Here is an 11,912-nt window from a genome sequence, read left to right on the forward strand (position 1 = left end):
CAGGCTTTGCATTATCCTTCAAAACAATGGATTGCTTAGATGGCAATCTACCAAGACCTTCGAATAAATTTCGGAATCTCTCTATAAACTGTTGTTTTGTTGGAGGAAGTTTATCAATTGAATCAATATTTAAATGCTTAATCAGGTTGAATTCTACTGCTGCTTTAAGACCAATAATTGGTTCACATTTATCATCTACTACCAAAAATGTTATTTGTACTACCATTTGTGTTTATATCCATACATTGTACTTCAACTGAACCAAAATTATTTACTTTCGCATGATTATAATCATAAATCAAAATTGTTTTGTTTTTAACTTTTAGCTTAAGGGTTTTAAATAAACTAATTGGGATGCAGTTTACATCAGCTCCTGTATCGACTTTAAACTTTATAATTTTTCCTTGAATTTCATACGATTTCATCCATTTCAACTTATCCGAACTACAGTCACTTATTCTATAATACAATATTTTAGATTTATTTTCGTTCTCTTTTTGTTTAGTTTCATTATTACCTGAGTCTTCAATCTAAATAACGTTTGATGACCTCTTTTTAGCTCTTTCCGCTTTCCAATTCTTTTGCGCCTTCGGCTGCTTACAAAATTTCGTAAAATGTCCCAACTTTCCACATTTAAAACAGCTTATTTCCTTTGCTCGACATTCCTTTACATGACTGGATCCAAATACTGCTCCAGATTCTGTTTCCTCACCTTCACGTATGCTTTGACACTGATCCACGTTTCTTTGTAGAAGCACGTTATGTTTTGTTTCTGCTTCAAAACTTTTACATTCAATAATGATATCCTCCAGATTTTTCTTCTTTGACTCCAATAACTTTAGTTTCAATGATGTGATATTAACTCCAATGATCAGACGATCAATTAACATTCGATTTTCAAACGACTTTCCACACTCACATTTAAAATCGCATAACTGGGCCTGCTTTCGTAACTTTGTCTCAAATTCCACAAACGGCTGACCCTCTGCTTGTGCAATACTGTTGAATTTATACGATTCCATGGTGATATTTTTCATTGGGATGCTGTATTCATCAAAAGCTTTGAGAACATCCTCCAAAGGTCGGCTAACAACCACCGCACTGCTAGAAGTAGGCTCCGAATTAGTAATGCTGCAACCGACCATTCCACTCGCAGATCCATCGTTGGGAAACAATGTGTTGTAGATTTCTGTTGCCTTTGATCCAGCCAACCATAGAAATGTGGCTATTCTTTTTGACTCGGGTTCTTTGTCTTTGCCCGTGGCCAGCATATACATACATAAGAAATGTACTTTTCCATTTTGGCCACTTATACGCCAACATAGAACAATCTATTTCTTTCAATGTCCGTTCCATAGTATTCGTTATTACTTGATTTTGCTTATTTCCACTTCTGACAGCATGTAACAATTATGATTCAGTTTATGTTTTAAGATTAAGTTTTTTTAAGTTTTTTTTTTATTTTCTTATGTCTCTTTAAATACAGTGTTGTAAAGTTATCGATTAATTCTATTTCTATTTACATTAATGGTATTCCTTATTGTCTAACTATAGGTGGTATTCCGCATTTGCTTATATTATTACAGCTACTTTAGCAGCTTTGTTCTAAGTGGAATTTGTACGTGATCCAGCATTACGCCAAGGTACCTAATAAAGGGCTTGGACCGTATAGTAGTCCTTCCCACTATTATTTGCGTGGTTTCTACCCCCTTCTTGCTGCTTATCAAGACGGCTTCCGTCTTGTGCTCGGCGAGCTTCAAGCCATTATCACATAGCCAGTGGGAAGCTTGCTCGATAGACGCATTTGTTACTGCTTCGGCTTCATTTAAAAGCTTCGCTACTGCGACGACAGCAATATCTTCTGCGAAACCAACGATCGTAACTTCTTCAGGGAGCTGTAGGTTGAGTATTCCGTCGTAAATGTAGTTCCATAGGTTAGGGCCTAGCACCGAGACTTGAGGAACACCTGCTGAAACTGCATAGCTTCGGCGGTGTAGCAGTGCTACACTCGGCGGGAAGAGGTGCGCCACTATGTTGCTAAGCTGCTCAGGACATGTGGGGTGGGCTGGCTGAAGGCCGCCAACTTCCCCATTACCAGCTTGTACGCTGTACCCCAGTGATGTGCATCTGCGTCATCGCATAGTTTTGCGAAGCAGCGTTTTTTACTCGCGGAGATCTCTTTTTTAAGAGCCGACCGCAAGGATTTGTAGAGGCGTTGGAGGGAAGCGAAGTTCGGCTTACCTCGCGAGCGCATATACTGCCTTCGTGCCTGGTGGCACTTCCTGCGCGCCTCGGCAATGGCATCGGTCCACCGAAACACCGATGGGCACCCATTTCCGCCAACACGTCTTCATTGCATGGAAGCTTCGCATGCTGACCAAGTCGCCTTCTTTATGCATACAGCATTTTCATTGGCGTTCTTACACTCATCATAGGAGAGGTCTTTCGCCATTAAGGTCAGGGGTTGCGGGTCGAGGGTAGAAACTCGGAACCCACTGGACGCATTTCTGTTTTTGTGTTTGAATCGCCCGTCTCTTATTTCCATGGTGATGGCCCGATGGTCGCTTCCGGTATATATATATATGAGACTTGCCATGCTGACGTCCTGGTTAATGGTTGGGCTCATAAACGTGATGTCGATCACAGAACCCATTCCCGCCTTCTCATAAGTGTTGGCTGACCCTGTGTTGGCCAGAGTGAGGCGTGACCGGGCAAACGCGTCCAACAGTATGTGGTTTCTAAGGTTTGTGAGGCGACTGCCCCACTACGTTGCCCAGGCGTTAAAGTCGCTGGCAATAATGATAGGGTGTCGTCCTCTAGCGTCATCCAGAGATGCTGCTTCTGGGAGTCGACGCTGGGTACAAGGTAGCAAGAATAGATGGTAGGGCTACCCACCGTCCCCTAACAAAACCTCTGCCTGAATGCCGGCATTGGATCTGCAGTGGTCTCGGGCTGCAGCTCCAAATTGCTGCACCACCTTGGGTGTTTTGAAACCAAATGCCATCGTGCTTACTTGCGTATGGCTCACTCAAAATGGCCAGGTCTATTTGTAAGGCACGCACTGTTTGTGTAAGCAAGTCCTGAGCCGCTCTGCAAAGGTTAAAATTCAATTGCAGAATTTTCATTTACCATTTGCTTTGAGAGCCTGGGTTTTTGCGCATAGTAAGCAGCGTGCCTCTTTGCTGCAGTTTTTGGACACGTGATCGAGCCCACCGCAGTTAAAACACGCTTTTGATATGTCGACCTTGCTACGGCAGTGCAAGGCCATGTGACCAAATGCGAGGCATTTGTAGCATCGCTTTGGCTCTACCGTCTTTCGCACTCTACAGTGTGCCCAATCGATGCGGATTTTAACGTCCGCTAGGATCTTCACCGCAAGATCGGGCCGGATGCTCAACTTGGCTATAAGAGTGCCCCAGTACGCCTTCCTTAGGGAAGGGATGGCCGCTGGTGGAATATCGCCCTCATAGTTGGCGAAAACCGCCTGAATGATATCGTCCTTCGACGAGAACTCTGCTATGTCTCTAATCTCAACCTGGACTAGCTCCTTCAGTTCCTTGACCTCTGCCTTATCAGACAGGGTCTCCTGCATTGCCTTCTATAATTTGGATGTGGCTGGGTCGGCCGCTTTCATCATTTTGATGAGAAGCTCGCCTCTACCAGTCATCCGTATGCCTTTAACGCAATGTTTGTGTTGCTGTAAAGTTGGGTTATTTTTCACCAACTTTAACACTTCGGCGTACTGCATGCCCTCGCCACACTTGACAACTAGTGCGTCTGTGCGTGGAGGGAGTTTTCTCTGCTGCTGCTGCTTTTTTGGCTGCTGCTTCTTCGGTTTTTTGGTAACCGTCGACCATTTTTCCGCACCCTCCTTCGTGCCTTTGGCCGCATGGCTCGGCGGAAGAGGGCCGGAAATTTCCTTCCCTGCACTTGCGTAGGTGACATTATTGCTTGTGCCGCAAGGTTGCGGCACCTTCTGCCTTTTTGGCGCTGAGAGCTTACCGGCTCTAGGGCTCTCACGTGACCTCTTGCTCACTAGGATTCTTTGGAGCCGTCTCCAGAATTCTTAACGCTGACTTTTGGAGGGCGATGACCTGCTGCACGAGTTTCTTCATAGGAATCGTCACCATCACCCTCGTCTTGCCTAACATCATACTGTTTAGTTGGGACAATTTCGCCCCGATCGCGCCAATGACTCCGTCTATGTCGCCATTGGCGATAAGCGGAGCCAGTCCCTGCTCGGAAATAGCGCTGAAGTGGAAGACCCCCGCTTCTGTGGGACCTCCAGCATGCGCCGTATCCGCCTGTTCCTGCTCTACTGCAGGCGAGAAAATGGGTGGAGATTTTGGCACCTTTGTCGGTGATCTCCCCATCTTGCTGCTCTTCCTAAATGGGTCAGCTTCCGGCGCAGCAGAGTTTTTAGCTGCTGCGCTTTCGGCCTTGCCCTGCGGCGCCTCCTTAATTATGCTAACCGGGCCAGGGCCACGGCTCGCCATTCTTAATAATTCCTTTCCTGTTTCTACCTAACGCCTATGTGTATGCTACACTTTAGGTCGAAGGAGAGCTTTCTTTAGAGCTTTCCCCGCGGGTTGACAGCTCGGCTTACGCTCGCTAAGAGTTGGCAACTCTGAAGCGCAGCTGATCAGTCAACTGACCACGAAGATGGCAGACCTAATCACCCAATTCGGAAAATTGAGTGAAAAGGGCTTTCACTCACCTGCAGGGGGGTATCACCCCTTCGTCCCAGTGCCGAGCCGACGCTACTGGAGCCAGAGAGATTCTGGGGTCCAGGGAAGACCTCCGCACACTGGTATGTTTATCCTTCCACAACTATGGGTCGCTACAACCCCTCTTCTTCAATTTCAGATGTCGCACACGCGGATCACAACGTAGGAAACTTGTTTTCGCGCACTCGAATATAAAACACGTCCGGTACGCAACGACTTTCCACTCTTATATGTGTGTGTGTGTGTGTGTGTTTTTTTTTCACATAGACGTTGGCGTACCGCAGTACACTCAAGTGGCCCTTGTGAAACCAGGACTGTTCCTGTGTAGTTGTGCTTCTCACTGCCCCCCCGGAACAACCGTTTGGTATTACCTCGGGGGGAGTATAGCCCTAGTGGCTCCTTCCTAAGACTTGCTCCTCGCGTCTCAGCTCCTTCATTACGCTGTTTGCCATTTTTGCAGCTGCATCCCAGTCTGTGCTGTTGATTGAGGCCTCTAGTCGGGAACATACATATGACCCGTTATAGGGCTTTACCAGCGGTGTCTAGCAAGCAGATCGGTCGGTATCCTGAGGGGTCTTCAGGCGCTTTGCTTCCCTTTGGGATCAAAACTAAGTTCTGTCTCTTCCAGCACTTGTCCCTTCCAAAATGCACCTGCTGAAGAGAGTAGCAAAGTAGCTTGGTTGAAGCTCGATGGCCTTCCTCATGACCGCGCTCGGTATTCCGTCGGGGCCGGGGGCTTTCCCTGGTTTTATACGCCGCGCTGCTATCAGGACCTCTTCTTCCGTCACTTGTTCGGGGGCGATCTCGTTCCAGTTTTCATGTACCATCCTGTCTGCCGGTCTGGGCGGTTGCTGTGGGAAGAGGTGGGCTACTGTTTTTGCCGACAGAACGGGGCATTTTGGGCTGGCTGGCATAAATGCGTGCTGGCATAAATGCGGAACAACCGTTTCTTTCTATCTTTAATCAGGGCTTTGAGCGCTCGCCTCTTCTCCTTAAAGATGTTTTGTTGGGCGGCGGCGTGGGTAACCCCACGTCTGAGTGCTCTCTGGTATGCTCGTCTCGAACGGAAGCATTCTTTCCGACCCTTGGCAATGTCGTGATTCCACCAGTAATCGGGCTGCCTGCTGGCCCATTTCCAGTCTTCGTCATAGAAGCATTGCATGCCCGGGTCACGTGAGCCATGACCTGACACGCCATGTCTGTGGCTGTCCCACTTGGGTGCAGCCCTTGGAGCATGTATTCGAAGACCTTCTTATCGAGGGTTTCCGATTTGTGTCTGGTGACTCTGGTGGGTACAGGAGCGGGAGCTCGACTATGGATCATGGTTATTACGGCTTGGTGGTCGCAGTGGGTGTAGCATTTACTTATATTCCAGGACGTCCTGGGTACAAGTGTGCTGCTTACGAATGTCAGGTCTATGGCAGAGCCTGCGGTTCCTCTAATAAACGTGTTTTCGCTCCCGCTGTTCAGAAGGGTGACCTCCAGTGCCGCAAACGCGTCAAGGACTGCTCTCCCTTTCGGGTTAGTGATGACGCTACTCCATTCGGTCGCCCATGCGTTGAAATCGCCGGCGATCAGTCTGTCACCAGTAGGTCGAGTATGCCTGTGAACTCCTCCAGGCTAAGCGATGGAGCTAAGTAGCAACTATATATATATAGCCAATCTACTTTAGCTCGTATGAATCCCTTTTCAAACATAATGTCTGTAAGAGGGGAAGCGTGTTGTCCGCAGCTCCACGTTGCTGCCTTTCGCAGTTTATCCCCAGGCCACGTATTGGTGGGTCTTATACGGTAGGGTTCGCTCAGGATGGCAACGTCGGCCCTATTTTCTCGGAGACTCTGTGATAGCAGGTCTTGCGCTGCTTCGCAGTGGTTCAAGTTCAGTTGGTAAATACAGATCATCTCTTATGTGTTTTAGCCAGCGCCTTATTAAGGTATGGGCACCTACTACTGTTAGCCTTGTGGTCCGTTGCCTTTTCGCCTTTCCTGGCGCAAATTATGCATTTCGGACCCTTCTTGCAGTCCTTAGCTTTGTGACCAGGTTCGCCACAGTTGAAGCAGGTGTCCCTGCAGTTGGCTTCTTCTGGACATCGGCTAGCCATGTGGCCGTAGTCCATACACTTGAAGCAGCGGACCGGCTGCACTTTCCTCCTTATCCGGCATATCACCCACCCTACCCGGACTTTACCCGTCTCCACCAGCTTATTCGCCATGTCTGCTGGAAGCTTTAGGGACGCGGTCTGTGTGCCGCCGTATGCCTTCCTGTATGAAACTATAGAGGACCTGGTGACTTGGATTTCACGAAACTGGGTTATCAACGCCTCCAGTAATTCCTCTTCTGTCTTGACCTCATCGATGTCCCTGACCTCGACCAGCGATGTCTCAGTCAGAGTCCTTACTTCCGCTTTAGGCCCCAGAAAACCTTTTACGGCTTCTTCCAGCGCCCTTGTGTTCGGGTCAGATGGCCTTGATAGCTCAAAGAGCACATCTCCTTTCGCCGTCTTTCGGATTCCTCTAACGTGTTGCGCTAGGCCTTTTAGCGATGGTTCGCTTTTGACCGAGCGCAGAATGTCAGCGTATGAGGAGTTTTCTGTCCCCTTCACCACAATCGCGTCCCGCTTAGCGTGTTTGGTTCTGGCGGGTTTAGGGGCTTTGGCTTTTGCCTTCCTCCTTTTCACCTTCTTCCACTTTTCCTCTCCCGTAGGTTCATCTGCCGTTGATGGCCTAGACGGCGCTTTCTGGGAGGGTGCCTTCTGCTCCGCCTTTGTTTTGGGCTCTGTAGGGCCTCTGAGCTTCTTCGATCTCGGTGGCGGTGATGTGTTTTCACCCCTCTCACTTCTTGTCATTTTGCCCTCGTATGGCTTGGGCTTCACAGGCGACTCCTCAACTGTCATCTCTTCGTCTGCTGCCGTGTAGAGGACCATGATACTATCGATCAGGTCTCTCATTGGCTGGTGGATCGAACGCCGTCCTTCCAGCATTTTGCTGAGTTCTCTGATTTTTCCACCCAGGACCTCGAAACTCCTATTCAGTTGTCGGGCGTTTCTCCTTGGAGTGGTCCTTTGGTGCTGTGCATCCAAATTGGCTTCCACCAATGCCCGCCTTGGTGACCGATGCACCTTCCTGCTCTCCTGCAGTGAGTTGGAAGTGGGCTCGGAGCTGTACCCGCCCTCAGTGGCCCTATCCTTCTACTTGCTTGTAGCCTGCATCTCGGCCCCGGCAGCCTCGTTGGCCGTTGCCGGGCCCGTACTCTGGGTAGGCTTAGTACCCGGTGCTCGCGTTCTTGTCCCTGCTCGGGGGACCTGCTCGCCCACTGGCGATCTAAGCAATCTGCTATTCTTGCCGAATGCATACTCCTCCTCCTTGTTCTTCTCGGTTGTTGTTGTTTTATTTTGTGTGTGTGTGTGTGTGTGTGTGTGGGGGGGGGGAGTTCTTGGTAGGGCCGATTGCCTCGCTATGGCCTGGTGGCCAGATTGGCCAGCACTGCTGGATGGCACTTCCGGTGGGTTCCAGGAAGACCGCTAGAAGGAAACTATCTCGCGCTGCATCCTCGGGGTGAGGGTGCGCCCCTCACCGTCTCCCACGACAGCAAGCAGTCGGGGCTCAGTAGGATCAGCCAAGATGTGCGCTTCTAAGCAATATTTCCGAGTGTAAGGAAAGGGCCTAAAAGCACTCTAAGTATGGCTGGCACTATCAAGGCAGCCAAAAGGTATGCGACAAAGTGGTAGGACGCCGGGATCCAGCTGGCGTTGGGGAAGGTCTCAAACCACAAGTCTGGCAACTCCACCAGCAGCTATTGCTGGGGCAAGCTTGCGCTTTTCCACACTGACTTAGGAGTGAAAAGCAGAAAAAACCCACTGCTGGAAAACAACTGCAAGTTCTGCAAGTCCAACCGCAGCCTGCTCTGCGACCCCCTACGGTCAAGAAGAGGGCAGTGAGGGACACTGGATCAACGCCCCGCTGGAGCAGCTCAACGAGCCGGTAAGCACAGCCCAGACTCAGGAACAGCAAGTAAAGGGTCCAACCTTTATTGCAGGCACGCGTGGACAAAAGAAAGCCGAGAGAAATCCGATACTAGGCCAACAAGACGGAGCGAGATGAAAACACGACCGGTCACTTTCCACTGGGAAACTCTCCTAGTGCGTGTGGGTGTTTTTTTTTTTTTTATTTGTAGCAAGAAAAGAGATAATAAATATAAATATATATACAGACTATAGTAAGGTAAACAAAGTGGGTTAAAAAAGAATCCGCTCCCGCGGGATTGTGCTTTGCAGTTCTACTTCACGGGGCGGATAAGGCTAGGGGAGCTCATCGGGTAGTGCGAGAAGAACGAGATCTTTCTCGGCGTCGCAATTCCTTTATAATGGTCGCTGCCATGTGCGCTACAGCATTCCATTGATCCTCATTTGACAGCATATAGTCCACAATGTTATCACCCGTTAGTAGACTTCCGTTTCCATTCAGCAAGCTGTCCCGTTCACGTTGGAAGATTGGGCACTCAAAAAGCAATGCTCGACGTCTTCAATGACTCCGGCTCCACAATTGTCACAGAAGGGATCCTCAGCGTGTTTGTATTTGAACAGGTAGGCTTTAAAGCAACCATGGCCTGTTAAGAATTGTGTCAAATAGAAGTTCACTTGCCCATGGCGACGCTTGAGCCAGGTCCGAACGTTCTTTACCAGACGCCTAGTCCAATTTGCGTTTGGTGCGGACTCCCAACGTGCTTGCCAATGCACAATTGTAGCTTCTCTTTGGTCCTGATTGACTATGGTGCCGCGACTCCTTTCAGCTGCCAACAGATCTAAGGGAATCATCCCAGCAACCAGGAGGGCAGCTGTCTCGGATACAGTTCGAAAACAGCAGGCAACTCTAAGGGCGCATCTCCTGTATACTCCTTTGCACTCCCGGCTGTAAGAAGGAGTGTTCAGCGCTGAAGCCCAGACCACCGAGCCATATAATATGGTGGAGGTGACTACTCCAGCTAGGAGTTGGCGGCTTTGCTGCTTGGGGCCTCTGGTGTTTGCCATGATCCTGCTTATGGCGGTGGTTACTGTTGCCGCATTGCGGCTAATATACTGCAGGTGTTGGCTGAACTTGAGCCTGTGGTCGATTACAATCCCCAGATACTTTATTGCCGGTTGAGAGTCGATGGTGGAAGATCCAATCCGGATGGATGTGTTCTCTACCTTCTTTTTACTGCTTATCACCACTGCTTCTGATTTTTGCTCAGCCAGGCAAAGTCCATTTGCTGTTACCCAGTTGATGATTTGGTCGACCGCAGCACTGCATCTAACATTTACCTCCTCTAGTTTTTTGCCAACTGTTGCCAGGGCGATATCGTCGGCGAACCCAATGAGGGTGCACCCGGCTGGCAGTACGAGCTGCAGGACTCCATCGTACATAATGTTCCAGAGGAGGGGGCCAAGTACAGAACCTTGAGGGACTCCACCAGTTATCTGCTGTTGTTTCTCACCCGTGTCCGTGTCGTACAACAGTGTGCGCTCTTCAAAGTAACTTTCAATTAGCTTTATCAGATATACCGAGATTTCTTTTTGCATTAGGGCCTCAACGATTTTGCTCCAGTTCGCTGAATTGAAGGCGTTTTTTACGTCCAACGTGCATACTAGGCAGTACTCCTTATTGTTTCGTTCACCTTCAATGGCGTTACTAGCAATTCTCACTAGCTCACCAATGGCATCGGTTGTACTCCGATGCTAACGGAAGCCGTATTGGTGGTTTGAGAGTCCTTGGCGGCTTTCAAGCTCGTCCTCTATACGATTGCAGATCAGCCTCTCCAGGATCTTGCCAGTCGTGTCCAGCATACACAAGGGAAGATATGCTGACGGGTCCTCGTGCTGTTTCCCCGGCTTGGGAATGAGTACCAGACGCTGTGTCTTCCATCTTCGTGGAGTTGTGCATTCACCAATGCATTTGTTGAATAACTCAACGAATGTATCAGGACGTGCGGCAATTATGGTCTTTAGGGCCGTGTTTGGTATGCCGTCAGGCCCAGGTGCCTTCTTCGCCTTGAGCCTCGCCGCTATTTCAAGCACTTCGCTTGTGTTGGTAAGTGCCGCGTCTTCTACCTCTGGGGTCGAGCCCATGAGAGGTATAAGAGGTGGCTGCCGTGGGAACAGTGTGGTAACGATGTGCTCCAGCTGCGTTGGGCATGTTGGCATTGGCTGTCTATTAAGTTTGCCCATAACCAATTTGTATGCGCCACCAAAGGGTTCCGCATTTGCAGCCTCGGAGAGCTCCTGGAAACATGCCGATTTGCTTCGCTTGATCAGGTAGCTAAGCAGCCTTCGTTTCCCTCTGAGGGCATTTAAGTTTTGGTCTTGATCTCTGCAATCGTCTCTTTGCTGTGTGGCATTCATTTCGAGCACGCGATATTTCCTCATTCCACCAGGGGACGGGGCAGCGCCTGCTACCTCCAGTATATGCTTTCCCCATTGATGCATCACAGGCTGACTTTATGGCGTCTGCCATGTTGGCTGCACAAGTGTTGGAGTCACCTGCCATGCTAATTTCCTGCAAGCTGCTGAGGAACACATTTCTATTGAACGTGCTGTCTTTGTACCCAACCTGGCGCATGGGCATTCTTCTGTTTTGGGCAGTCGTGGAGTGGAACTCAGCTATAATGGCATTATGGTCGCTGTGTGTGTATCTTCCAGATACCACCCATCGAGATATCCGCGAAAGCTCAGGACTCGCAAAGGTTAGGTCTATAATGGATTCGCGTCCTGCGCTGCAAAAGGTGCTCGCATTTCCAGAGTTCAGTAGGCAGACATCCAGATGTGCCAAGGTGTCTACGAGAATCCGACCTCTTGGATTGGTCGATCTGCTTCCCCACTCTGTGGCCCATGCGTTGAAATCTCCAGCGATGATGACGGAAGATTTCTCATTTGCATCTTGAGCTATTTCCTCGATTATTATTTGGAAGTCTGGCAACGGGATTCTCGGGGGTATGTAGCAACTATATATATAGGTGTTCCTATACCGGGCTCTTGCGAAGCAATGGGATGCTTTCCTATGGGTGAGCTGTGCTGGTGGTTGACTAGAGCTCCAGATGGCTGCTCCGCCTTCACTACTCTGGTGCCAGACACCTTCCTGCTTTGGTGAGTAGGGGTCGACCAAGGAGTTCGTCTGCTACACTTTTTTTGGAGCGTCATCGAAGCAATTTGGG

The 11,912-nt window shown here is 49.3% G+C and overlaps 1 protein-coding gene and 1 long non-coding RNA gene across 2 annotated transcripts; one reads left to right on the forward strand and one right to left on the reverse strand.

Annotated features, from left to right (window-relative positions):
- Positions 1-264: 264 nt before the first annotated feature.
- LOC108100918 lies at positions 265-1,316 on the reverse strand. The gene is made up of 2 exons (XM_017205031.2): positions 518-1,316; positions 265-459 (listed from the first exon to the last, which is right to left on the reverse strand). The coding sequence occupies exon 1, from the start codon at positions 1,275-1,277 to the stop codon at positions 531-533; it is 747 nt and encodes a 248-aa protein (XP_017060520.1). The 5' UTR covers positions 1,278-1,316; the 3' UTR covers positions 265-459; positions 518-530.
- A 3,407-nt stretch (positions 1,317-4,723) lies between these two features.
- Positions 4,724-4,935, forward strand: LOC122320911. The gene is made up of 2 exons (XR_006245908.1): positions 4,724-4,810; positions 4,867-4,935. It is a non-coding gene; the product is annotated as an uncharacterized LOC122320911 (long non-coding RNA).
- The last annotated feature ends 6,977 nt before the right edge of the window (positions 4,936-11,912 follow it).

Source organism: Drosophila ficusphila, unplaced genomic scaffold (assembly GCF_018152265.1).
Source record: "Drosophila ficusphila isolate 14025-0441.05 unplaced genomic scaffold, ASM1815226v1 contig_197, whole genome shotgun sequence".
Classification (NCBI taxonomy): Eukaryota; Metazoa; Arthropoda; class Insecta; order Diptera; family Drosophilidae; genus Drosophila; species Drosophila ficusphila.